Genomic DNA, 26,898 nt, shown 5'->3' with positions numbered 1-26,898 from the left:
TTCACAGAACAATAAAACACGATATATGATGCTGTGGTTGGATTTTTTCATTTTAATCTGAGCAAGTTTACAATCAAGCCACCAAAACTATCACAATCCCATAAATTTATTACCTATTTGCTTGGAGTGTGTAACACACACAGCAGAACTTAAGGGACAAGCAATGTAGCCATTTCTATAATCATTCTTCTGTACACTCAAAATAGTGAGCTAGAACATCACAATACCAGGCATACACAAACCTCAATACAAGGAAATTGCATGGTGAGTAAATACACACAAGTCAGAAGAATAGTCTTTTATCCCTTGCTCATTTATGGAAATGGTATCACACAAGTCACTGTAGAGAACACAACAAAAGATCACCTGTTACACTTGGAGTGAATGTAAGGGTGTTAACGTCAACGTGGACAAGGAGGCCATTTATGATAAGGGATTAAAATTGCTTCTATAATCAATCATGTCTGTATGCTCTTAAAATTCCATACAGCTACATACCTGTGTAGAATATTTGATTATTACTTAGTGTTGCTAAATGTACCCATGGATGCATACGCTCAAATTCAAATGTTTTTTTTAAGCCTTTTTCAGAATATACAATAATGAAATGCAATATACATACAGACGATGTAAGCTTCCACATACAGCACATCGAAATTAGGATGTCCTACATTAGTTTCCTCTCATGACAGAGTGCAAATCAGATGCTTCACAACATATGTTAATTGCTGTTCCCCCTTAAAAAAAAAAAAATCTTGTTAAACAGGTCATCTTAAATATGGAATGTAAAACAAAATGTGGTCCAATTATTTTCTTTAACAATGAAACAAAAAAAGTCCTTCAAATGTATTTTAAGGAAAATAATTTAAAAACATTGACTGCGCAACCCTTTGAGAGCAGACCCACAATGAGCTGGTAAGGAAGTTGAGGAGCGAGGGATGGAGAGCTGGGGGACGGCAGGCATTACATGCCATAGCTGAAGCCCGTCTGCGCGGGCTGGCCGTAGCCAGCAGCGTTGGGAGGATAGCCATAGCCGTAGGGCTGCTGCGGGGGAACAGCAACGTTGGGGCCTGCAGTCAGCATCAGCTGGGGGGTGCCTGAAACAAAAGGGTAACCCTACAGTTAGCACCAGCAGGGGGGAATTATTCCAAGTCACTATGGAAACATCAGGACTTGCCTCAGAGGGACTGAGTGGCACTCCTTCAGAAGCATGTGCTATATTACTAACTCTGTGTTAGTAATGTGTGAAAAGTTCAACTAAAACATGCAAATATTCAACTAATTGCCAGGAATTGTTTTAAAAACACAACAAACTCATTTTGTCAAGCAGTGGAGGGGTCCTACCATAAACTATTGGCTGGGCCTCCGTGGCCTGCTCCTCCTCCTTCCTCAATGACTCAGAGGCGTCCAGCTTGTCGACCTGAATGAGGCAGAGAGGGAAGTGGAGAAAGAGGAGTGAAGAAAAGGCAGGCCACTGACCGGCTAGGAGATGAAACAAATGCCTTCCTTGTCAACAGAGGAAATGACTGATGGATGGGACCAATCATGGGAAACGCTTAAAGCCAAACTTACTCTTGCGTGCCAGTGCTCTCAGGGCAGGATTTAAGGGGAGCTCTACCAATCAACATTTTTTTTGTTGTTGTCGATGACATCTGCCATCACATGAATTTAGAGACAAGCTTCAGTTTTTACAAGGAGGTACACTATTAAAATATTCAACCTTAACCAAATGAGGCTAAGCTAACAGGTGGCGGTCCCCTCAGTCAGTCACTCAGCAGTTCTTTTCAAACGGTGCATATGTAGAAAACAGAACCCTGTAACTTAACCAGAAAGCACGTAGCAAGGTGATGCCAGCAAATGTTTAAAAGGACAGGGGTTCCAAACACAGTCCTGTGAATACATCAATTATGGGAGTTTCATGTAAAGGAAACTTACGACTCTAATGTAAGCCTTGTGGTCAAATTTTTAAATTTTAATGGAAAAAAGATTAGGAATATTACAGTAGCAGATGAGAAAATTGGTTGCTGAATGTCTTGTTAGAACTCCAGCTCAAAAGATCAATGTTTGCTCCATTTGTAAGCAAGCGCATGCTTTGTGACTTCACACTGCGTTTGGGTTCAGTTCTCTACATACAGCTGGTGCCGATACTAAGAAGTTCAAATGAGCATGTTGAGCAGGCCCGAACTAGGTCAGCGAAGTCGAGGTTTCATTGAAGGAGGGGAAGAGAAACATTCCAGAGATGTAGCTGTTAATCGTTTAGTTAAGAAGTGGGCATGAGGAGAGGGGTAGAGAGTGAAGGAGGAGTGACAGGGATAGAGATGGATTCATACAGCCAGTCAAGTCTTCCAGAGGCAGGCACAGCCAACAGCCATGTTCCCTAATCTTTCAGTAGGTGCCACCAACACTACAAAACACATGCTTGTAAACTCTCTAGAGCATACAACACAGTACTGGCTTTAATGTTTAAACGGGAGGACCACACTTTCTCGTTACTGTAGACAGACTATAGCATGAGGGACAAGAGGTAGGAATCATTTTTGCAGCTTTAAGATTTTCTATGATGTCATCTGCAAAGTCATGTCAGCGGCAGAAATTGAGCCCCTGAAAATGTGGTCACTTCATTTTGCTATATCTACTCATGTCCTACCCAAATCACTTACATTGCAGTCTACAACTGGATTACAGAAGCAATTTTAAAGCAGATTCGAAAGGCATCATTGTGTGAGAATCGCGCATCTCAGTGGGCAGAAACCCGTAAAAAGCTCATGCACTGCACCTCATTTGATTAAGGGAACTGACAGCAGCACAGGAAGAGCTGGTCTGAGCCAATGGCAGACTGCAGTTCAGTGACGCAGACACTACATCTCTTCATCTACAGGTCTGAGAGAGTGGCTCACTACCGCAGCATCCGTTCAACACATGGTCAGTACTCTAGAGGAAACTCCAGTCAAGGTGGTAGAAGCAGCAGGGTGACATGGGAGGGGATAAAAACTCATGCAGAAGGTTCTTGAAGGTTCAGTCCTCCAAAACTACAGGGCTTAAATGGAAATAAGAAGCTGCCTTCACCTTTTCCTTAATTGCATCAACCTGAAAGGGAAATTTAAGAGTAGCAGCTTAAGAATATAAAGCAAACTTAACAATCCAGTATTGCAAATGCAAGAAGAGAACTAATGCAGGAAAAAGCAGTAGTGTTAACAGAAATAAAAACAGCAGAAATCACAGAAAGTATAAAGAAAACAATATTTTTCCTAATCCAAGGTTTCACTGGTTCTTCCATGAAGTCAGTTAGCAGATACATTTCCTCATCACATCTATTAAACCCCAATGGAACCTTTAACACCTAATATATCTGATGAATGACTACACAAATTACATGAGAGTCTGTACAGTCTGTGTATAGGGTATGTTAAATGAAGGGGTTTTTAAATACGAGTTACCACCAAATGTGTTCTTAAAGTAGAAGCTGGGGATGCAAGTACAAAATGTGATCAATTTCTAATTTAGAGAATTTATAAGACTGGGATATGATTATGGCTCTCCATGCTACAGGGCTGTATGCAGAGCAAAGAATAGTCATTTAACTGCAAATTAATTTTACAATAAAAACAAAAAAACGTATTTGATGAACATATACTGTTACCGTGCAGAATGAATAAATGATTTGATTTTAAATGGGCTAATTTATCACAGAAATGAAACGTATCCAGAGAGCCATTAACCTTTCTATGGGGGCCCAAGATTACCGACATCTGCATTACAGAAATAAAGTAACATTACAACATTTGATCAAACTACACCATCCACCTCACATAAGAAATGGGCCCTGACTCCCTCTAGTAAGTGACATGCAGCCGCTTCGCACACTCACCTTGCTGAGGTACTCCCTCATCACCTGGATGAAGTATGGCATGGAGAAGTCCATGATGTTGTGTCTCCAGGCCGTCTCCAGCACCACGTCAGGCCGCAGCAGGTCGTAGCAAGTAAAGAGGCAGGCTGCGAAGCACTCCTTCTTGTCCTCCTGCAGGAACCACTGGAGCAGCTCCTCTGCCAGCTCCGTGTCCTTCGACTCCGCCGCGTACTGCATGGCGTCCTGTAAGAGACACGCAAACACGGCCGCGGTGCGCTCGGATTAAGAGTGCTTGTTCTGCATTTCATGCGTGATGAGCTACCAGTGCCAGCACGGAAGTTAAGGTACTCGACTAGTAATCAGAAGGTTGCTAGGTCACCTCCCATCACTGACAAGTTACTACTGTTGGGCGCCTGAACAAGGCACTTAACCCTCAATTACTCAAGTTGTAAATCAGACAGAACTGTAAGCTGCTTTAGATAAAAGCATCAGCGAAATGCTGTAAATGTAAATAAGACACAGTGATGATAGCAGTGGGGTGTTGGGCAGGAACCTTGTAGAGTTTGTCCTTCTTGCAGAGTTCCACACTCTGCTTCCAGCGGTTGTTGCCTTTGAAAAGGTAGGCTGCGATTCTCCTGAACTCGATGAGCTCATGCTTCTCCAGGCTCTGAGCCAGGGATATGTTGTCGAAGTTGTCATAGGCGTCGATGGATGTGCGAAGAGCCTGTGCAGGACGCCAGGAAAAAACATGAGATTTAAAATGGTAAAAACAAAAAGTACTCCTGAAAGGGTAGAGTCTGCTGACGATTCATGTCCCACCTGGAAATCCTCCTCGCTTATGAAGAGGTTGTTAAGTGCTTCATTTACTGATTTGTTGTTGTGGTTCTGTACGGACCGCAGGTACGGTTTAACCAGGGACAACTGTTTGACCTGAAAGATGCATCAAAAATAATGTCAATAAACTAAAATGGGCCCCCAAAATAAAACATGACCATGACAGGCCATGTAAAAACCCAAGCGGGGCATTTAACCACCTTGCTGAAGAAGTTGACGGCGCGGGTGTGGTCCAGCCTCGGGGACAGCACGATGAGCAGGTCATTCAGCAACATGGGCTTAAATTCCAGATAAAACTGAATGGCTTTGTAGTACAGCTCCACATTAGCCACCTGAAGAAAAGCAAACAAGGCTCATCACGGACCTGAATGCCACAGCACAAAACAGAACCCACCGATGATGAGAGGTGAAGCAGAACGCTAATGGCGAAGGCTTCCATGACAACAGGTCCTAATCAACTCCCTTACCTTGGTTACGATGTCTTTGAACTGGCTCTCTTTCCAGGCATCTGCTGGGTGGTTCATCATGGTGAGGATGGCATTATCGTACTCTTCATACTTGTCATAAAGGAAGACCAGCTCTGCCCATAGGTGGGCCTGCTCTGCTGCCCTCAGCACCTGGTGCACAGGTCAACACAATGTGACAAGGGGCAGGAAAGGACAGCACAGCAACAGTACAGGAATCCAGAAGCTATCCATTTGGTGCCTTCACATGGGAACAGCTGGAAATGAAGTTAAGTCTCTTGCCTTGGGGATGTTGACCCTGGACCAGAAGAGCTCCAGATGTTCCCTCATCTTCTGAGGTTTAAACTTGGAGTAGAGGATGGCCAGCTCGGTGAACATGCCCATGTGAGCACGCTCCAACCCCAGAGCTGCCTCTAGCATGGTGATCAGCTCCTCAAAGTACCCACGGTCCTGGGGGAGAATTATACACACAGGTCAGCACCAATGCCCCAAAATGTGTGTGTGAGTGTGCTCTGAGGTTTTCCCCAAATCAGCCATACACTTCAAATTACACACTGCTAAAACAGGCAAGGAGAAGATAAGTGGACTTGACTCAATGACCTGGTAGTAGTTAATGAGCTCTTCCAGTTCATCAGCATGGACCACGATATGCAACCCACACATCTGTGCCAGACGAAACTCCTTTCCATCCACACAGGCAAAGCAGACCTGGGAAGAGACACCATTTCACTCAGTGAACCGAGATGCTCAGCTAAACAATCAAAAGCAAAAGAGGTGATGGAGCTGTGTTGCCTTGAATCATTTCATGTGGGAACATAACTCACGGCTCAGCCAGCAACAGCAGAGTGAGCGGACCAAAGCGTGCTCCATGGGTACTGGCGGTCAGCACTGCAGGCTCTCACCTCTTTCCAGGTCCGTGTGCTGTTGGCTTTACGGGCCCCGTCCACGGCGGCCTGGTACTCCCCCAGGTGGACCAGAGTAGAAGCCAGGCGTCCAAAGTTGGACACATTGTTGTACAGGAGCTTAGCTGCATCGTACATCTTCTCATCATAGCACCGGTCACCAACCTTAGAGAAAAACCCCACGGGCATTACCTGCAGCAAACTAAGATCACGCGGCATGCAGGCGAACCCCAGGCGGGGGAGGAGAGGCTCATACCTGCTGGATGTGAGCATTGTTCGGTCCATTGATGAACTCCTCCAGCTCGGCCAGGCGGTTGGTCTTGGCCAGGGCGAAGATGAGCTCAGTCTCTACGTAAGACTCACGTGCCTTCTTGCGTGCCATCAGCAAGAACTTCACCAAATCCTCCCAGTTTCCTATAGAAAACAAACACATGTTTTGACCCAGAAACATTAACAGGACACTTTCTAAGGAGTAACGTTATATCTTTCATTTGGCCGGACATACCACTCTGGGCAGCAGCTTGACCCACTTCCATGTAGGCCGACGGGTCGTCCGCCTTGATGTAGGAGTCGATGGCCTCTTTGACCAGCCCCTTCTGCAACTGAGCCTTTGCCAGCTGGCTCCAGACGGCCGGCTCATTGCAGCGCTCGGCAAACTCATAGGCCCTGTCCAGATTCCCGATGTGCTCGATCAGAACCTGCAGGAAGAGGGCCATCAGCGTGACAGAGGCCAACAAGTGCAGGTGGAATGCCTCTGACAGAAAAGGCAGCTTTGGGACCGACCTGTACTGCAGATGTGTTCACATCAAACTTCCTGAAGATGGCGAAAGCCTCTTCGAAGAGCTCGTTGCTGATGGCAATGTTGGCGATGTCAGGAGCGTCGTAGTTGTCCAGGCGATTGATATACTCCATGACGCGAGTGCGGTCGGCTTTGATGGCTGTCAAAATCAGAAGATTCTGCAGGTTCCTGAGGAGCAAAGAGCGAGCAAACGAAAATGTTTAAAAAATAAGACAAAAAAACTCACACATTTGAAAATCAAAACCTACTCCAATCGAGTGGAGCGCTGAGCCAACCTGTGCTCGCTGAAAACCGAGTTGTCCAAGACAATCTTCTCCAGGAGCTCAATGAGCTCGTTGGGCAGGTCAGCGGTCATAAAAGCCTTGACTGTGACGGACACTTCTTCAGGATCCTGCGTTTCTGAAAGTGCAGTCTGCACCACCTGGAAAGAACAGGAGGTTGGGTTATGACTGTTTTAAACACACAATAACTGACAGACAGGAGAAGGCTGTACGCTGGAGACCATCACTCGGGAGATAAATGTGGGTTCTGGGTACTCTCTGGTTTGCTGGTCAGAGCACGACTGTCACCTGAGCTATACAAATACATTTCTCCTCAATGAGTGAATTTTAAACTACAGCCCCTGAGAAGCAGTGACTAGCCCTCCAGAGTATTTTGATTCCTGTACCTGGTCAATCAGGGGCCTTCTGTAGGGGTTGCTCTCAAGGAGAACGCTGGCCCACAGCTCAGGGTCCTTACGACGCACCAAATACCGAGAGAGGCTTTTAAAGAGGGAGTTTTCATTGCAGACCTGTGCATGGGATATAGTTGGATTTGCTTTAGTTTTAAAGAAATATTTTCCAAAATGTGCATCAGCATGAAAATTGAGCAATAAAATCTGTCCTTCTCCACTCGTGACCGCTGCAATAAGGACTGTAGTGACCATTTGGTGCCAAAGCCTGTTCAAGACTGCAGATGAGAGAAAGGAGAGGTGGTGGTTGCTCACATGAATGAGCTCCTGGTCACACTGTCCTCTCTCGTAGGCCACGCAGGCCAGGTGGGGGTCCCTCTTCTCGCAGTACTTGCCCACTACACGGCTGTCGTAGTAGGGGTTCTCCCGGAGGAAGCGCTCCGGGTTGTTGTTGCTGTCTATGTAGATCTTTGCAAGAGCATTGTGGGTGGCAGGTTCCTCACAGCCCTCATGGATACGAGCCTCCAACCAGGGCAACAGCAGCTTCAGCCTACCGCAAGCGCGCGCACACACACACGGCCAGGGTAAGACAAGTAGACACATAGCCTCTACATCTGGGCGCTACAGCAGAAGTTGGTCCAGGTAGGACGCACCTGTTTCTCTTCTCCACCTCCGCCACTAGCTCGTCGGTAGAGAACTGGCCGCGCACTACCAGGATCAGGTTTTTGATTACATCCTCTGAGCAGTCAACATCCAGCAGACCGCCAATCACCACAGGTAAGCGGCTGGGGTTCACCTGAGAGAGAGAGAGAGAGAGAGAGAGAGAGAGACACACACACACGGTTTCCATCTTTACCGTGGTACCTACAGAGGCTAGAGTTACTGAAGTACTGGTGCATTACTGAGGCCTTCATGGGTTTACCTTCTGCACGTAGATCTCGATGTACTTCTGCAGGTTGTTGCGATACAGATAAAGGACCAGATCATGGACAAAGTCAAAGCGGTCGCACACGATGATGAGAGGCAGCTGATCAGTCAGTTTGGCTTCCTGCATATAAAAACCATGCACATCAGAAGTACCTTCAACAGGAAAAAAATTGATGTAAAATAGAACAGGTTACAGAGGTGCCAAACGTAATTAGGAGGCATTTGGTTTATACCTTCAGGAAATTCTTCACACGCTCAGGGTCATAGCAGTTACTCTCTCTACAGATCCTCTCCACTTCTTTGATCTGGCCAGTTTTACATGCAGCCTGAATGTACTTGAAATGAACCTCTGGATCCTGGCTGAAGTTCACAATGGAACCAAGGAAGTAGAAGAGACCTGCAAGGCACATGGTCAGGCATTACCAGCCCAAACATCTACTCCATCTGGGGTCGTCCACAATACACAAGACAAGTAGTGGAACCAAGGTGGCCGAGTGTTACCTTCAAAACTCTTGAAGGACTCGAAGAGCTCTGTGAGGGACTGCGTAGTGAGCTGCTCATGATACTTGGAGGCCACCTGGACGCAGATCTGTAGGTTCTGCCTGATGTTGGCGGACAGCATGGCCCTCAGGCACTCCAGGGAGTCCTCCACCGACAGCGAACCAAAGTAGTTCACCAGCCACTGTGTGTGACACATGGAACAGGTGGTGACAAACTGAGTTGGCACTGGACCAACAGTGTTTAGTGAATATCCAAATTCACAAAAAAGACCAAGATACATCAAGCAAGGCTGCCGTAGCCATCAGGGGAGGGAGTCACGAGTATTCTGACTCGTGGACTTTGGCATGTACCTCTGGGTTGAGCAGGTGGGTGTGGACCACCGCGCGTTTGATGTCGTATAGGTCGCTGTAGTGCTCCAGGGCTCTCTGCAGCAGCCCTGCCTTCTCACACAGCTGGGCCACATGAGCGCGGTCATAGTGGGTGAACATCTGGTTCCCCAGAATGGCGTCAGCAACCTGGAATTGAAGAAGGAAAAAGAAAAGATAAGAAAAAAAAAAAAAAAAAAAAACCATACAAAAAGATAAATGCCCAGAGGGTGTGACTTGATTGACTCCAGCGGGCAGTTGCGCGGGTAGTGAACACTCCTTTACCACGACTTCAGAAGAGCAAAAGGGGGGGGGGGGGGTGTCTCACCTGCGGCGCATGCATGAGGTTCATCTCCAGCAGGCGGGTCTGGAGTGGACCCTCAGTGGGCCGGTTGTTCTTCAGGGCGTCCAGTAGGAAGGACGTGCACTGCTGGATCAAGTTGTACTCCATGAACACGTCCACAATCTGAGCAACAAACAAAAGTGTGCGAGACCGTTAGCAATCACACCAACGACAGCAAGTAACTTCTGAAAAGAGTGACAGGAGACATGACAAATCCAATGACCAAACCAGACCAACGGATAGTCAGAAAGAACTCCATTACAAATCAAACAAAAACAAATAAAACCCCTAAAAACCTAAAAGGCAGCATTGACTGTGCAAGGCTAATGTCAGAGGTTTCATAAATGTTGAACAACATTGTGAGTTATTCAGGTACAATAAAGAGTATTTTTGCAAAATTTAGTGACATTAGAGTGTGGCAAGATTATTTATTTGCCAAATGGAATTGTGTTCCCTTTCCCAGAAGACACCGACTTCATCAGCGGAGCCCTCACATTCCGCTTTAGCGAGGCAATGAATGACAGACCAATGCTGTGGTCCACCAAGTACACATAGGCCATAGAGCATTTTAGTTACACTGCGGAAACAACGCAAAAGCTGTGAAAGTTCAGTACAAAGAAACTACCACAAATCCCGTCAAACGTGAATGCTCAGGTACGGTTGTCGTGCAACTGTGTGCATATAAAGTCACTTGTATCTTTGTTTTGTTGAGACAAAATATTCTAAGTGTAAGAATAAAATTCTTATCTATAGCATAAAATCACTATGTCTAGAATGAAGATCATGCTGGTTTCAGGCATGGTGTCCATGCCTCTTAATTTGATGACTCAGCACAACGTTCTAGCTGCAGAACTAAACCCCAGTCAATAAGTTCACAAGGCCCAAGTTTATTGCTAGAAACACTGCATGTAGGACTGGAAGATTAGGCTGTAATAAGCACAGACTTAATTCATTTATCTTTACAGACACATTAACAGGGTTAGTAAGGAGGAGTGCTACAACCCTGCCTTACGGGTTCATGCAAGAGGAGTCAAACACAAAGAACCTGGAGATGGGAAATGATTGAAAATAATGCGCAATTCAGTCCTGTAAAGTACAAACACCAAGTCATAAGTCAAATCGCCACTACTGGGCCTTGATTTTACGATGATGGGGTGAAAAAGGGAGGACCATGTGCGGACACGTTATATGTGCTTGTGGGGGTGGGGTAAGCAGCATGTATTAGTCATGAAGAACCGATGAAATGAAATAACTGATGCAATAAAAACGTGACCTTGTCCCATCAAGGTCAAAAATTACATCCTGGTAGAGGTTAAATGAACAGTTACTTCCCGATTAAGGATCGTAACATTTGGGGGAGATGGACAGACAGATGGCAGGCGGCCCCTCTGCACGTGGAGTCTTAATTATCAGAACAGCAGGACAAAGTGAGCTATGAAACAGTGGACAAAGTACATTCTAGAAAGAGACACAGGGAACATGGTGCAGCACAGAGGGGCATCTACCTGGGTGATGTCCGCCAGTGGCTCCTCGTCCTGCACAAGCATCTGGGCGAACTGCAGGCCCTGCTCCGCACTGATCCGCATCACGTTCCTCAGCAGGAAGATCCAGTCTGGAGTGTATCCCACCTGTAGGCCCACCAGACCAGACCAGGTGAGCACAGCACAAGAGAGCAGTCAATAACCCAACATTCAAATGATCAATCAACAATTTTTTGTTTTGAATGTCATTTTAGCAAAGTCATCTGAAAAGGCCCACCTTTCTTGCATAAAGTACAATTTTCTGGAACTGGCCAGTTTCTGCAAAGCACTGTATGACTTTGTTGGGAACGTTAGCCCTTAGGTATACACTGAGAGCAAGAGTTGGGTCCACCGTCTTCACCAAATCTCCCAGTTCTTCGGAGCACTCCAGCTGAATTAAGAAAGCAGTTAGCATCTGCCAGACTTTTAGAAGAGAAAAAAAAAAAAAAAAAAAAAGTGATCAATTTTTTTTAAAAACCACACCCCCCACCCCCACACTCTACCTTGTCCTCTTTGAGCCACTTCTCCAGCAGCTGTTTGCGGCCCTGCTGCAGTACCGGCCTGCAGAGCTCCAGAGACTCAAACTTGTTGAGCTGGCCCTGGTCCAGCAGGATGCCGAAGTACTGCAGCAGCGGGGAGGTCTGGCCCGGCTGGGCCGGCACGCTCTGGAAGCGGCGGATGGTGTCAGGGGTTCGCAGAATGCCCTGGGGGGGGGGCACACAACAAGCAGATGTCAGCTTCAGCAGCTCGATACTGTGGGAACAGTATCGCCGAGTTGGGTGCTACGAAATACCTTTGGTGCGTTGGCAGCCACTTTAGCTGCCTCCGAGTAGTTTCCAGCTGCAAAGAGGGTGTTGAACTTTCGTGCAAATAGCTCCTCAGCACCGGCCAAGTTGTTGCGGACAGCCATGCGCAGGGCCAGGTCAGGATTTTGTAAGACGTTGGTTATGTAGGGGATGATGTTCTCTTCCTCCACACACACAGACAGCACCTGAAAGAGAGGAGTGCAGGATAGGTGGTGTTAAGTGCGGAGAAGATGCCTCACGGAAAGTGCAAGGCGGCATCTACGGCAGCCCTGCGCCTCCCTTAGCTCACCTGAGAGAGCACGTAGCCTAAGATGATAACCACTGCAAGGTCATGGGCTCAGGAGCAAAGACATATGGTCAGACTGAAACATGCGACAGACTCTCTACATAATAGCACATGCCAAAACACTGAAACCTAAGGCGAGATCCAGGAACATGCCTTCAGCACCATGGAGAGCGGCAAAGACAAAGCCAGTGAAGAGGGTGGGAGCTGTCCACCGCAGTCCTCGTTACTCTGTTCAGTAAAGGGGGTGCCCCACTATCACTATAAACACGGAGCACCACAAAAGTAAAATCAGAAGAGAGTAATTTTGTTCTAAACAGGCCACATTCTTTCATAAGAGAGAAAAGAGAAAAAACATTCGACATCGGGGAAAATTTACCAATGAAGAGAGCTCTATTAAAAAAAGCACCAACATAAATATGTACACTGGCCCAAAATCAAAAGGTCTATAAATACAATATAAAAACAAACACATATAAAAACAAACCCTGTACTGTTCACAAGGTGGCGGCACAATGCGCACCCTGGACATGACAGCAGGTTGTGGGCAGCTCCAGACCTGCCCATCAGTGGCACAGACAGCAGGGAGCTAGCAGCTGGTCCAAGAGGATTACAGGCACCCACAGCCTGGTCGCACACGCCTAACGCCTCTCAGGCACCCGGGATGCCTGCGCTGTTATTTACAGGGATTCCTCGATGCCAAGGTCGCAGCAGGGTGGAGCACTACCAACCACACAGGCATGAGCGCAAGTGGGCTTTGAGGGTTCAGCCGAGGTTCAATGCTGTCGGGCAGGGTGCGCGAAGCGACAAAGGAAAACGATCGTGTTTACTCCCAGCTCACTGCATATTTCATGGCTCCAGAGTCTGTGCTAGAAAATAATTCATCATCTGGAGGCATCCGGTTACACTAAACAGTGCACACACACAAGTCTGTCCCCAGCGATGGCCTGCTTTTACAGTTAACAGCATGCAAACAAACCCATGCTATGAGTTCACATTTAAAGAGTCAGCCAATGTACTCAAGTCCAAAATCCTAAACCTGAGACAATAAGAGTACGTCTTTTTAAGGGAACCATGGCAACCACCACACCGATAATTTACCTGGCCCTTTCTGTTGACGCCGATAATGCCAGAAGTAGCCTCATGAGGAGCCGTAACAAAGATGGTCTCCCCACTGATCCTGTTCATGTAAATGCAAGTGCCCGTTTCCAAATCATAGAGGTGGATGTAGCCGTATTTGGTGATGAGAAAGACCACATCCTGCTTGGAGCTGATCTGCATGAGCGAAAAACAGAACAAACTTGCCATGTCCATAACTCCTGACATTATCAGAGAGAACATACATCACTCAGATCATCAAAACTATACAAGCATTTTGCAAAATTCAGAGTGGTGCAAGAGATCATGTGAACATCTCTCTGCATGCTGTGATCAAACCAAAAGACCACACATCGCGTCAGAAGAAAGCAACGGCAGCTCAGCACAGACGGAGTACCTGCATAGCGACAGGAAAGTCATTCTGGGCCTCTGGTGGGAAAAATACATCCACAGCTTTCTTTGGAAATGGCTGATTGCCAGTCGGAGGTGTCCCAACTTCAATAATGTGCAACTAAAGAAGAAGAAGAAGAAAAAGTAGTATGTCATTATTTAAAAGACAGAATAAAAACATGTGGCTGTTAAGGTCAAAATGAATTGGCAACTGGACGCTCCACTGTTTTATGGTCATTAGAGGAAGCCAGTAGACCTTTCCTCCAGCTTGACCCCGAACTGCGAAGCAGAAGAGCGTGGATTCTTCCGCGTTTCCCTCCATTTTGAACTGTGCAAAGCCTGCAGCGTGGCCCTCGATCGGCTGGGACACCTTCCTGTCCACTGAGTACAGCTGCATTGCTCCCACCACACGGTTTTGCTGGAGGAACAACAACAACAACAACAACAACAACAACAACTAAATAAAAAGAAAAGTTCCACATGAAAGTACCACTGCACACTACTTATTTCAGCCCTGGGCTGTACGTGTGGTCGTGTGTGGAAGTGAAGGCCTCTTCAGCTGCCTAGAGTTGTGATCATTTTTAAATAAACACACGGCTTTCAGATTATAGTGAGGACTACCTGTGCTGAAATGCCAATAAGCAGAAGCCATTTCTGCTTGGCGTCAGTACGGTAGTTGATGATCTGACAGCCTGCTAAGCTGGAGTGGCGGTCGAAGACTTTGATGGGCTGCGAATCGCCTTCCATGCTCCAGTGATAGACGGCGTTGTCTGTGACAAGTGCCACGGTGTTGAGGGAGATCCACTTCCAGAATGTGACATCATCAGTCATGGTGTGGGCCTTCATCTTGCTCTTCATTTCAATGTTGAAAATCTGAAGAGTTTTCGCAGCTGAAATTCAGAAACAGCAAACTAAACTGAACATTTTGTCGGTGTATTGAAACGGTTGCACAACTATATGCAGACACTTAAAATGAATGGTGGTGCCAAATTTTGTATTGTGACAAACACAAGAGACGCAAATATCATAAGTCATAGGTGCAAAGACAGCATGACTTCAGACAACAGTTGCAATGCAAAATGAAGTAATAAAGATCAATCACTGCAAACATTTACACACATCCAACAATTTTTTTCTCTGCATTCAGTTCAGTACTTTCACATTAAGCCAGCAATTAATTTTATGATACAGTGGTGCACTGGATATAATGGCAAATTCCAGATTTATCAAATTAATAAAATGGTGAAACCAAACGAATTTGTTTGGACACTTGTCTTTAAAAGCCTTGCATAGAACACAAGGAAATATGCCAGATCACAACAAAATGTGTTTTTATTCTGAATAGAATATGCACATTAATTTCAACTAAATGGGAAATAAACATTCCTGTTCTCCAAATTTTTAAGAATTTTATTTACACTGCATCAAAACAAATGTCTTATTTCATCATTTATACATTTTCTCTCATCTGCATGTACACTATTGCTTCCACTGTTTGAGTTTAAAATAAACATGTACATATTTTTGACATATAAAGCTTCGTGTAGTGAAGGGAGTACATGCCGGGTTGAAGTAAGACCTGAATGCAGACAGAACTAGCACAGAATGAGTGAAGCACACTGATACATTTTATGCGAGTTTCCAGATTCATGTGCAGTCTCTCCCGCTACAGAGAATGCTCTCCTGCACACCAAACTTAGGTTTGTTTTCCGTGTTCATCTCCAGCAGGACACCCTGCTTCTTGTTCATGCATTTGTACCTGCACTAGGTGCACACGTAAACCCAATTTACGGCACCAAGGGGGGTTTTTTCCCCTCCGGCAGAATGACTGCTATGATTATCAGTCTGTTCTCACACATAGGCAACACAAGCGCAGAGCTAGTTAAGAGTTTTCCTTATTAAGTACTGCATGCACACGACCACAGCTGGTGCCAGATTACAGAAAAACTGACAAAGTTAAGACTCTTTATACTACATTTTCCAACATCATTAAAGTTACCAGTTATCAGTCGGGACTACCCAAATCACAGCAGCAAATAACGAAGGGCTAAATGGTAGCAACTATTTGAATTACAAAACCTTAAAATATACTAATGAGAGTAAAGCATTCCCATACAACACAACACAGAGATACAGAGGGAGAGTTGGTGGCTTCTAAATCAGCTTCCTAAATCTAATATATTAACTGTACTTAAAATCTGGATTAACTTCTATTACCCATGACAAATTATTGGACTAATGTATTACAGCAGAGATATGTGAGAATAAAGCATTTTCAATCATGTCTGACAACTGACCAGAAGAATTTGAACATTTTGCTAGAACAGAAGACTAGCTTGCTATATCCTATCTAAAAAAGGGAGATTTACATTGCTATTCATGTAAGGTGCAAACCTGTCCCCACACAAAACTGGCCTAACAAATGAATCAAAAAGCTATTAAATTTCTCCCACATTTCACAGTAAAACCCCACAACTCAGGATATATGAAATTTAACTCACCGTCTGCAAACATAAGAAAGCAGTAAAAAACAAAAAGGAACAAAACAAGCAAGAACAGACAAAGCATTTATGACAGCAAGACAACTCCAATGAGCACTTTACTACTATCATTAACACAAAATTACTGAAAGAGGCAGGCTGGAAGTGTCCAACTGCAGACTTTATATAAAACAAAAAGACATGGTTGTGAATATGAACATAATGAAAGAGTGGACAGTGTATAGAAACATCACTAACTAGGAGACACACAATGGGATACATAATATGTTAAGCTAATATGACACCCAAATGACATCCAAAAGAATGATGTAACCGAGTTAACCAGAGGCATTTTGAGGAGGCAAAGAAATTAATTACATCCGAAGGTGACATTTCTATTGGACTGTGTCTTACCTTTAAGGGCTATTACTTTGCTTGCTGGGTTCATGATGGCACTATCTGCTGAGATGGGCCTGCGAATGGGGGTGTTGGGGTCATTCATGTCAATGATCACCACCTGAGCTTGTTCACCAACCTTCTCCCGGACACAGATGAACTTATCCGACTCCATGGTGAGGGTGCTGAACCCAATGTTAGCTGGGTTAATGCCCAGGTTTTGGAGCTAATTAGGAAGAACAAAAACAAACAAACCACAGGATAAGTTAAGACAGGCACGCATGGCACACACAAAAACCTTGTACTCAGCTCCTTACACAAAACATTTGCATGTACTAGCCCTATCTACAGGGTAACTAATCCATATCAAGATATTAATTTATTGTTAATATTAACAAACAACACAGGCTGGGGATTGTCACTGCATTGTCACCTTGTTCAATCATTACAGATTTATACCTTTGCGGGCATTCAATGTGATTCAATGTGTGTTATGTCCAAGGGGCCAAAATATATGTATCTAGCTACAACACTCGAGTTACCTAGACAGTAAATGTCATGGTATATCATGGTTTTTGGTTTGTATGGGGTTTTTAGCCAACAACCCAAACACCTGCATATTTGTCCCATCTGTCCAAAGTATGTCGCCCAGGGGTAGCTAGTTACCTTGCTAGCTTAGTAGACAGATAGCTAGAGCCAATGGCCAATGTGTAACGCCAAGAAAAAAAATTAAAAACCAAACATTTGTTTCGCCACAAAATCAACATTCAGCACTAATAATTATTTTATTCGCTAGTGTAGTAAACGAGACGTGCTATCTAACGTTAGCTGTTTATCAGTTGATTTTTCTGCCTGTCATTCAATATATCTAGTTAGTCAGTGTTAGCTCGCCAGAGTAGTTAGCTAGCTAGGAATGTTAAGCCCTGCCTCAAAACTCTTTCCAAATCTAGAAAGCTAAGCTAGTTGTCAACTAGTGAACGATTTACCTGCATTATAAGGAATATATCAATATATTCACTGAGCTGAGGGACTAGCTATTAGCCACCTCGGTAGCATGCAGCTAACTAGCTTAAAAAAAAAAACGTTTAAACGGTTGGGAGGTCATTCATTTGGCTCGCGCAGCCAGCGAACACAGGGCTGCTAGCATGGCCAGCTAACCCAGAAAACCTAGGTGTTTGAAAGTCTCCGAAGTTGGCATCAAAACCCTAATCGTGATTTCAATTTAGTAACGAGTTGAATACGTCGTACCTGGAGGTGCTCCTGGAAGCGGATAGGCAATATCTGAGCCATAGCCGTGTGATTCTCGCTAGCTAGCTAGCTACGTGCTAAGACCTCTTCCACGGACACCGCAGTCAATGCCACTGAAGGAATACGAGAGAAAAACAAAAAGATGAAAACTCAAAGAAAACCAAAGGTTTGCGGAATGTTACACACGAACAGCGCCAATTCTAGCTCCGGATGTTGACGTTTTCCCCGCTGCTCAGATGTAAGTCGGCGGACCCAGAACTGAACTCCGAAAACCCGCAATGGCGGCGGAAACAGCTCGGACGAACCTGAACACGGAAGCATCGTACATTTCTGCGGCGGAAGCGTAGAGAATTTAAATCATTCGGTGTACTTCGAGCGTTAGCGGGTATAGTTTTATGACACATGAATGAACTTATAATGTGTAAATATTTGGATATGAGCGCTGAATATTGATATTATTTTAAAAATACCAGTGCAATCATTGATTTATTTTTGCCACATCATTCAGCGTATTATATGTACGTCAGTTCCTGGGACGCTCCCAGCTTTTAAATGTCAAAGGCACAGGTGGGTAAAACCCTCAGGTGGGTAAACCTTCAAGTAGGTAAACCGTCAGGTAGGTAACCCCGTCAAGTGGGTAAACCCTCAGGTGGGTAAACTGTCAGATGGGTAAACCCCTCAGGTGGGTAAACTGTCAGGTGGTGATGCAGAAATGGAACGTTCGAGATCTCGTATAGACTGAAACGATCGATTAAAAAAAGAGTCGATCTTTCGGAAATGAAACATCCATCCACAGTGACATCTTGTGGCCAATCGCCCGTGTTATCGTCACATAACTAGTGTGGCGAACGGCAAGGTTCCCTGTGGTCGTAGGTTCTCTGACAAACTGTCTGAAGCCTGCCTCCTCCACAGGGTTGTGAGTCCTTCACAGCAAGGTCACCGAGGTCATTTAAGTCTTTTGCAATCCTTTCAGATAACATTAATGAAACAGAGTAGAACAAAAATATAGAACTGTGGAATAATCATGACAAAATTTGCACAAGTATTTCTGAAAAAATATGTCTCAGGATGTTTTGTCCGAAGGTGTTTCACATCGTCCTTGTATGGTTGCAAAATTACAGATATCGTAGGCATTTCATGCATATAACTGAACTGCTTGATAATAGTGATCCACATAACAGGTCTGAGCTGTGTTGTAGCTCTTCCTATTATAAATTCTGTTTCAACCTTTGCAAAGTCAGCAATTCATGCAAAGGTCAAACCGGAACAAAGTCACGATCAAGCAGAGTCATAGACTAAAACAGAAAAAGACTACAGAAGTACAACTAGGTACAAACCCATGACAAGCCCTTGCAAAATTGTGTGGTTTAACAAAGTTTTAAATGTTTGTGAAAGTGGGGCAGCCCATCATAGCAGAAGTAAACGAGATATGGTTTTCTAACTTTTATTTAAGTATTGTTCTTGAATCCTTCATAAGACAGAATCAAACATTCTGATATTGGGTCATCCCATTTCGCTTCATCTTGGAACAGGTGGGAGGTTTCAAAACACTTGGTGACATAATGAAGCTCCAATTAGCAGTCACGTGACTTTCCCTTTCAGCACGAAGCATTGTAAATGTGTTGCATAGTTGCAAAAAACAGTTCAGACACTGCAATGCCTCCTCTGTTACACAGTCTCACCATTCTCTAGGCATATTGCTACTTTATCATCCTTCCTTAAGTGTCATTGGTATCTCAACTTTTGGCTTAACTTCAGGAACACGATGAATTAACTCTTCCTTATGCGTTAAGGTCAAAGGAGTGATATTACCAGACTTGTCATTAGCACAGCACCATAAAGGTGGGGCGGCTGAAGTTGTCTGGCCATTGACCCAGATGGATCCGGTGGCACTGGGCATGATGTAACGGTGCCGGTGGCGTTGCTTACTGATATAATTGTTAAAATCCATTTATATTTACGGAATCTAGCAGATGCTTTATCCAGAGCGACTACAAAAGTGCTTTGTCATTTCCTCATAGAACACATCCTACTACAGTACAGTAGGTTAGAGTCCAACATACCAATGAACTAGAATACTGTAGAAATATACGGATCAATACTGAGGCCTAGAAGTGCAAAATACATAAACTCTCTCAGAATGATAAGTACAATAAACAAAGGAGCAGTCAACATCAGTGTAGTAAACAATACCCTACAATAAGTACTGATTTCAGTTAGTCAGCATAGGTTTAGTGGTCATTTAAATATTCCACATGAAACTGGAGGCACTGTCATTGGGAAGGCCATCCTGGATTTCACAGGTTGTGTGTGGAGTGGTATAGTGTTAAGAGATGCATCTTGACACCATTTGATAATTAAAAACCCATTTATTACAAAATAAATATTTATCAACTTTTTTCAAATACAAGTTACCTTTCATGGATGGAAAAGATTTGATGAATAAAGGATTCAGAAATCCTCACAGCTGAAGAGCATTACTAGAAATATAAACATTATGAAAGTTGAATTTCATAATACAATACAAACACTACGTGGTCTCCTTTCATGAGTCTTTTGCCTGGATCCGATTCCGTTTTCTCTGTAAATACCGAGCACGAGCCTCTGAAATTGAGCTTTCACTGTTTCTCTTTTCAAGCTTCTTCGATGCATCTTCACTTGTATCTGTTCAGAAAGATAAACCATATCACCATCAAATGTTAAAACGCAGACTGCGCTTGCGTGTCTTGAATAAGATACCTGTTTGCCTCTGAGCTGCCCTTTTCTTTTCCCACCGTGCCATCTCCTCATCTGTGACTTCCTCTCTTGCCACACTGCTTAGCTCATAAACATCAATTTCATGCAGCTTCGGAAGCAAGTCCCTCACCCACTCGTAGCGGATGGGGCAGACGGTTCTCACATAAACCCGTCCCGTTACCAAGACGTCATGGAAAATTATCCAGTCTAGCTGCAACTCTTGCCCAAAAAGCTGGGAAAAAAGGCATAAAATCACAACATTCAATGAAACAGCGGGTTAGTTAAGAATCATTGCCAGCTCGAGGACCAAGTTTGTTAAAATTCCTTACTGAAGAGGAGGGGTGAATGTGAACTGTAGAGCCATGTCCATCCATAGTGCAAAATGCCTTTCCAACAGACCTCCTTGCCACATTAGTGAAATAACCCAGACACAGGCACTGCCTTAGCAGTTCACTGCTTCTGCCCCGGAATGTCTCCTTTGGAAAATCTTTTTGCTAAAAATAAATAAATAAATAAAGAGAGAAGAGAACAAGAGTAAAAAGTAGAGAGAGCAAATATTAGAGATGGACAATGACAGGAAAAGGCCGGTTGTCTGTGATGGGCCATAACCTGTCACCAGCCTATCGGTCTCTCATAATCGATTCTCTGCCGGTCACATTTACACTTGGTCACCACACGAGGGTGACAGCGGCCAAAAACATCCACACGTAAACAGAGTACTGCTTTAGACCCATGCTTTGGCAACATAAAGGTGCCTTATTTTTCGTTTGTATTACGTGGTGCACTTGTGTTCATTTGGAAAAGTAAAAATACTGCTCTTTATTTTATTCTGAGGTTTGTGAAAAAAGGTTTGTCCTATAAATGTAGTGCACATTTTTTTAATGTTGAGATGTAAGAAGTTTCCACTAAAAAAAGTTTAACAAATTTTTTCTCATGGTGTTATTTAGAATCCTTAGAAAGCAAGAAAATCAGATAAAACTAGTCATATGATTAAAAAAAATTGGCAATCAGAATCAGCCAAGAAAATTGCAACCTCTATCTACTTTAAATCACTGATCTTTTTTTTTTTTTTTTGTTTGTTTGTTTGTTTGTTTGTTTTGTTCCATTTTGGCTTGTGAGATAAACTGTAGATTACCTGTTTTAGACGGAGAAGTATGTCCCTGAGTTGAGTCTCAACACTGAAAGCAGACTTAACTGCACGCCAGTGTATCCAGTGATTTTTACACCATGTGGAAGGATTGTCACTGCACACAAGATCAATATATAAATACTTTAATTTTTAAAAAAATGAATGAACCAAAAGTATGCATCCTAAAGCATTCTTTCAAAAACACAAAGGTTAGCTAAAGCAATGGCCCACCTTGTTTTGCACTTTTCAAATATGCAGCGCAGCTCGAGGAAGTCATTGCAGCTGCCGGCGCACGCGGCCAGCTCTTTGTGCACGACCTCAGCCTGCTTTTGTTTTTCTGGGCGGCCTGAACAGCAGCAGAAAGGTGCGATTATTCATTCATTCATTCATTCCCTGACGTGCAAAACCATCTCGGCCAGGGCAGTGACCGCTCCAGCTGCTCAGCACCCTACCTGGTCGGATGAGGATGTTCTCCACAGACAGCATGGCTGCCACGGGGAGCAGCAGCTCCTCACAGCCCAGAGAAGCTGACTTAAGCAGGGCACGGCTGAGCCCAGGAGGGAGGGGCAACTCCACCATCAGCCTCCCCAGCCGGGTCACATCACCCTTCCTTACACCACACCCCCAAAAACAGAGATGAAGTTTACACAGAAACATCTGCTACAGAGGTGTGTACAGGTGTGTTATATATGGTGTATTTAACTATGTGAATGTCTTTTACTACGTTACACTGACGATTTAAAGTAATATAGTCAAAGTATGAGCATACACTACTGGAAGTTTAGGCAGCACACCATTTACCTGTCAATTGCATCGTACTGGTACAGCTGCTTCAGTGCTGTCAGAATAAACCTCTCCTCTGGACGATCTAGGTAGGGAAACCTGCATAAGGAATACACCCAATTAAATTCTCTGTAGACCAGTAATGACAAAGTTGAGCATAGCAGATCATGACCATAAAAAAGACAAATCAAACAAGTCAAGTGACACCTGATCACGTCATGGACTCCGAGGCATTTGAGAGTGAGGACGACAGATGTGAGACTCGTTCTCTGGATCTCCGGGACAGTGTACTCAGGCATGCAGGTCTCCCAGAAATCCTTGCTGTAGATCCTGAAGCACTTTCCTGCCGAGGTTCTTCCCGCCCTGCCTGCTCTTTGCTGGGCTTCACTCCTACACAGTAATGGCAAACAGCAAACCCAGACATACAAGAAAGGCAGCCATGACATTAAAATTATGCATGCGCATACACACACACACGAATACACACAGGCACACATAAATGTGCGCACACACACAGTGGGTTTGGTGTACTACCCCTTTCTCTATATCGCTCTCTCTGTCTACATACATACTTATGTTCAATAGGTACTTACTTTGATATAGGTACCACTTCAAGGATGTCCAAGCCAACTCTTGAGTTGTGGTTCAGCTGTTTGACAAATCCACTATCAACAATATATCTAAAAGAAACACAACAGAAGCTGCTCTACTGGAAAGGTCCCAGTTAATCACGTTCCTCAGGCATACCTCCCATATATATATATATATATATATATATATATATATATATATATATATATATATATATATATATATATATACACACACATACATATATACACACACACACACACACACACACACACACACACACACTTACTTACATACATACATACACACAAAATTGTAGTAAAGTCTGCTTGGAGTGTCAGGAGTCTGGTACATGACTAGGTCTTGGCCTCTGTCTGTGACTAAGACAGCTGTGCTCCGATTCACCTGATTCCACTTATTGTGAGCGATGTTGCGGCTATGTTGGTTGCCACCACACACTTCCTGATTCCCGCAGGCGCTGGCTGGAATATCTGACGCTGTTGATCTGCAGGCAGAAGAACAAGCCATTGTTCACAAACGGTGCCGCTCCCCTTCACTGACTGTGCACAGGTTTACAGTTGGCTTGAAAGCATGTGATACCTGTTGGCATTGATCCATACAGAGGAAGAATCAGAAGGCCTTCCACTGAACGATCATGCATGTCGTAGCGGTAGTCTATGGACTCTGCCTTTTCAAAGAGCAAGTCACATGCTTTCTCAATCTCAGACTGGCCTGTAAGAAACATGATGTAAAACTTTAAATCAGCAAAATATGGCATCCGCTAACCATAAGAAATAACAAATCAATCACAACACATTAAACAACATTATTTAAATACGATGTTAGAAGTGCCACTGCTTACCTGTCAGAAACACAAGGATATCCCCAGATGCTTCGCTTGTATGGACATTTAGAGCCATCTTCACCACCTTAACAGAACAAAAACACAAAAATGTATGAAACCTTTTTCAGAGCCTCAAGGACTCGCTCACAAACATCCATTCAAAATAATGCACAATTTCACAACTCACCTCTTTCACATAGACAGAGCTTTCTTTGTCCTTTGGCCCAATCAGACCGCAGAACAACTCTTTCACAGGAAAGGTTCTGCCAGGAATGGTGAACACAGGACAGTTGTCCAAAAAGGCACTGAGCTTTTCAGTTTCCAGGGTAGCTGACATCACCACCACCTTCAGAGGGACAGTGCGGCCACGGAAGCCTCGAGACGGGGTCTTTTTCAGCAAACCAAGTAAGACGTCCTACCACAGAAACAGTTATTTTAGAATCACTGTCATAAACTGAGGGGAACGACCCTATATGATGCATTAAAAAAAAGGGGGGCATTTTGGTGTTTTGTTTGTTAATGTTTCAGTGAAAACATACCGTGTTAAGACTCCTCTCATGGACTTCGTCCAGAATCACAACACTGTAGGGTATCAAACCTGGATCACCAAGAATGTCCCTCAGCATACAGCCATCCGTCATGTACTTAATCAATGTGTCCTAAGGCCCACACACATATATACTATTTACAAGTATGCAAACCATACAAAGACAAACCTAAAAAAGTAGATTGTCAGTGAGCAGCATATTGCTTTCCACACAGTGCAAGAGATGACATCGCCTCTAACCTTTGTAGTGCAATCGTCAAAGCGCACTAGGTACCCAACCTCCAGCCCTAGCCTGACACCCATCTCGTGGGACACCCTCTGAGCTACAGTGATGGCTGCAACTCTTCTGGGCTGCGTCACAGCAATCTTCCCATACCTGCATAAGCCTGGACACGAGTGTTAAATAGTAAGCACAACAGAAACAAGCAGAATTATGATGCTCCTTTTGTTGTTATTTATTTATTTATGTGTTTATTTGAGATGAGAGGGGAGGCGAGAGGAAGTAACGTCAGTTAGCTTACCAGCCTGGTACAAATACTGCGGCAGCTGAGTAGTTTTACCACTGCCAGTTTCGCCCGTAACAATCAGAAACTGGTTTGCGCTCACAGCATCAACAAGTGTCTTTCTGTGTTGGTAAATGGGGAGGTGATTGGACCCTCCGTCACCCGCCGTGGGCTCCTCTGTCTTCGACATCGCTATATAAAGCAGCTGGCTAATATTTAGAAATCTGTGCTGCCTTGCTAAAACATAGTTAACTAGAGGAAACCAGAACCAAAGAACGTCTGCACTGCTCCGTTTCCTTCACGTATTCAGCCCCTAAAAACGAAAAACAACACAGTCGCTCGCTGCTGATGCTGGAGCAGCGGGGTTGCGTCCTGACGTCACGCGTAACCTGCGACCACATGACCTTCCCGCTGGCGTCCGTGGCGCAGCGCCGTCTGCTGGCAGGAGGACCACAGCGACGCCCCGCACACGCGCAGTGCGAAACCACCGCCGCGGTAACCTTCTTTGCCAAGCGTGCAAGGAATTGCTTCTTGGTCGCAGTAGCTCGCACCGCACAGTTGCTTATATGCAGTTCTGCAAGAGACATTTCAAGCACACACAACACACTGTCATACTTGTAAGCCTTACATGTGCATACAGCTTTTTAACTGTCAATTGTTCAATGAATTGTTAAAATAGATGAATGCTGAGTGTAGTAGTTGGAAGATGCAGCTGTAGAATCAGTAAGTAAGTAAATAAAGTGGGGCAGGTTAAAGAAGTAGGTAGATAAGGCAGATAAAGGTGGAGTACTCTGTCAAGATCCAAATGAAATGTTTACATGTGTAAAACGTATTATGGGGCGTTATGCGCATTGTGATATTCGACTGTTCAGGAGTTTGATGGTTAGATTTTTGTTGATCACCAGAAACTGGTAAGTTATGATTATTTTATTAACCTAGAGGAGGAGGAATATTCTCTCACACACACACACACACACACACACACACGCACACACACACACACACACACACACACACACACACACACACACCAACAACAACAACAACAAAACAAACAAAACCAAAAAAACCTTGAGGCACTGTGAATGTAGTCAAAGACATGTATACAGAATATTTCTTTAAAACTGTGCTCAACCATTTATCACAAAGTAAAAATATTAAAATAAAATATAAATGCCAGACATGCTACACATATACACTCACCAAGACAAAATTTGTATTATATGTGTAATATGTGACATTTAACCCAACACACAAAATAGCCCCATTAGACAGATCTCAACCCTGAGTAAAAAAATGTATCTCTGTGTAAATATCAATTAGAACATACAAGAAACTAAAAGTCTTTTTTTAAAAAGCTATTGATTCAGTTGATCCAAAAAATGTTAATTTAGAAATTGTGCTAAAGATGAACATGAGCATAAATAAATACTGTAAATAAGCAGTTTTAAAGGGGCCTCTTTGAATATAGACAATCGACTAATGAGAAACCATCCATTATATTCCGTAAAAATACATTCTCACTAAGAATCTGAATGCTTGTAGATCAAAAACGCAAAAGTAAACTTTTTTTTGTCAATCAAATCCTTTTATTCAAAGAGAAAAGGCAATTCTGGTTTCTCTACAAAGATGCTTCTGTCCTTGTACTGTGTCACAGGAAGTACTGATTCAAGCACCACCCTGATCATCACAGTTGTAAGCAGCAGCCGCCCGCTGATGACATCACCGCCTGAGGCTCATCTTTCCTCTAGGTGTCGCCTCCCTGTGAAGAATCAAACAGAGCTTTCATTCTGTCTTGGCTCTAAAGGTGCAGTTTATGACAGCTTCATTCAATCAGCATAAAGGTCGTTTTACAGAAGAAGGTATTTCTGTAGTAGTTTATTTAAACCCAA

General features: G+C 44.1%; 2 protein-coding genes across 6 annotated transcripts; both read right to left on the bottom strand.

Annotated features, from left to right (window-relative positions):
• Nucleotides 1-32: 32 nt before the first annotated feature.
• On the bottom strand, nucleotides 33-18,325 carry cltcb (clathrin, heavy chain b (Hc)). 4 transcript variants are annotated; one of them, XR_014117775.1, is made up of 34 exons: nucleotides 17,874-18,325; nucleotides 16,644-16,851; nucleotides 14,371-14,639; nucleotides 14,006-14,167; nucleotides 13,757-13,870; nucleotides 13,363-13,536; nucleotides 11,966-12,163; nucleotides 11,676-11,876; nucleotides 11,411-11,563; nucleotides 11,158-11,280; nucleotides 9,638-9,775; nucleotides 9,295-9,459; nucleotides 8,945-9,125; nucleotides 8,677-8,840; nucleotides 8,439-8,564; nucleotides 8,170-8,312; nucleotides 7,832-8,066; nucleotides 7,514-7,636; nucleotides 7,122-7,267; nucleotides 6,831-7,014; nucleotides 6,553-6,745; nucleotides 6,304-6,461; nucleotides 6,048-6,212; nucleotides 5,746-5,853; nucleotides 5,428-5,595; nucleotides 5,149-5,298; nucleotides 4,882-5,013; nucleotides 4,667-4,777; nucleotides 4,401-4,571; nucleotides 3,869-4,090; nucleotides 3,067-3,087; nucleotides 1,345-1,420; nucleotides 907-1,097; nucleotides 33-737 (listed from the first exon to the last, which is right to left on the bottom strand). XR_014117775.1 is itself a non-coding variant. In XM_027021222.3 (33 exons), exons 1-33 carry the CDS (start codon nucleotides 17,913-17,915, stop codon nucleotides 964-966), a joined length of 5,058 nt encoding a protein of 1,685 aa, XP_026877023.1. In that variant the 5' UTR covers nucleotides 17,916-18,325; the 3' UTR covers nucleotides 33-963. The 4 variants fall into 4 exon arrangements, 3 of the variants coding, with proteins under 3 accessions (XP_026877023.1, XP_026877025.1, XP_081555767.1); XM_027021222.3 differs by having other exon boundaries at nucleotides 33-1,097; XM_027021224.3 differs by lacking the exon at nucleotides 3,067-3,087 and having other exon boundaries at nucleotides 33-1,097.
• Nucleotides 18,326-20,222: 1,897 nt separating this feature from the next.
• On the bottom strand, nucleotides 20,223-25,389 carry dhx40 (DEAH (Asp-Glu-Ala-His) box polypeptide 40). 2 transcript variants are annotated; one of them, XM_027021265.3, is made up of 16 exons: nucleotides 25,025-25,389; nucleotides 24,744-24,889; nucleotides 24,496-24,615; nucleotides 24,144-24,371; nucleotides 23,975-24,041; nucleotides 23,713-23,844; nucleotides 23,518-23,617; nucleotides 23,115-23,201; nucleotides 22,729-22,911; nucleotides 22,540-22,620; nucleotides 22,191-22,348; nucleotides 21,970-22,084; nucleotides 21,745-21,853; nucleotides 20,939-21,103; nucleotides 20,613-20,841; nucleotides 20,223-20,537 (listed from the first exon to the last, which is right to left on the bottom strand). In XM_027021265.3, the coding sequence occupies exons 1-16, from the start codon at nucleotides 25,194-25,196 to the stop codon at nucleotides 20,419-20,421; spliced, it is 2,211 nt and encodes a 736-aa protein (XP_026877066.2). In that variant the 5' UTR covers nucleotides 25,197-25,389; the 3' UTR covers nucleotides 20,223-20,418. The 2 variants fall into 2 exon arrangements, with proteins under 2 accessions (XP_026877066.2, XP_026877068.2); XM_027021267.3 differs by having other exon boundaries at nucleotides 20,740-20,841.
• Between the last annotated feature and the right edge of the window lie 1,509 nt (nucleotides 25,390-26,898).

This window comes from Electrophorus electricus, chromosome 17 (genome assembly GCF_041902795.1).
Source record: "Electrophorus electricus isolate QZ-2024a chromosome 17, ASM4190279v1, whole genome shotgun sequence".
Taxonomy (NCBI): Eukaryota; Metazoa; Chordata; class Actinopteri; order Gymnotiformes; family Gymnotidae; genus Electrophorus; species Electrophorus electricus.
Note: the sequence above shows the minus strand (reverse complement) of the source record. Positions and strands in the feature narration are given on the sequence as shown.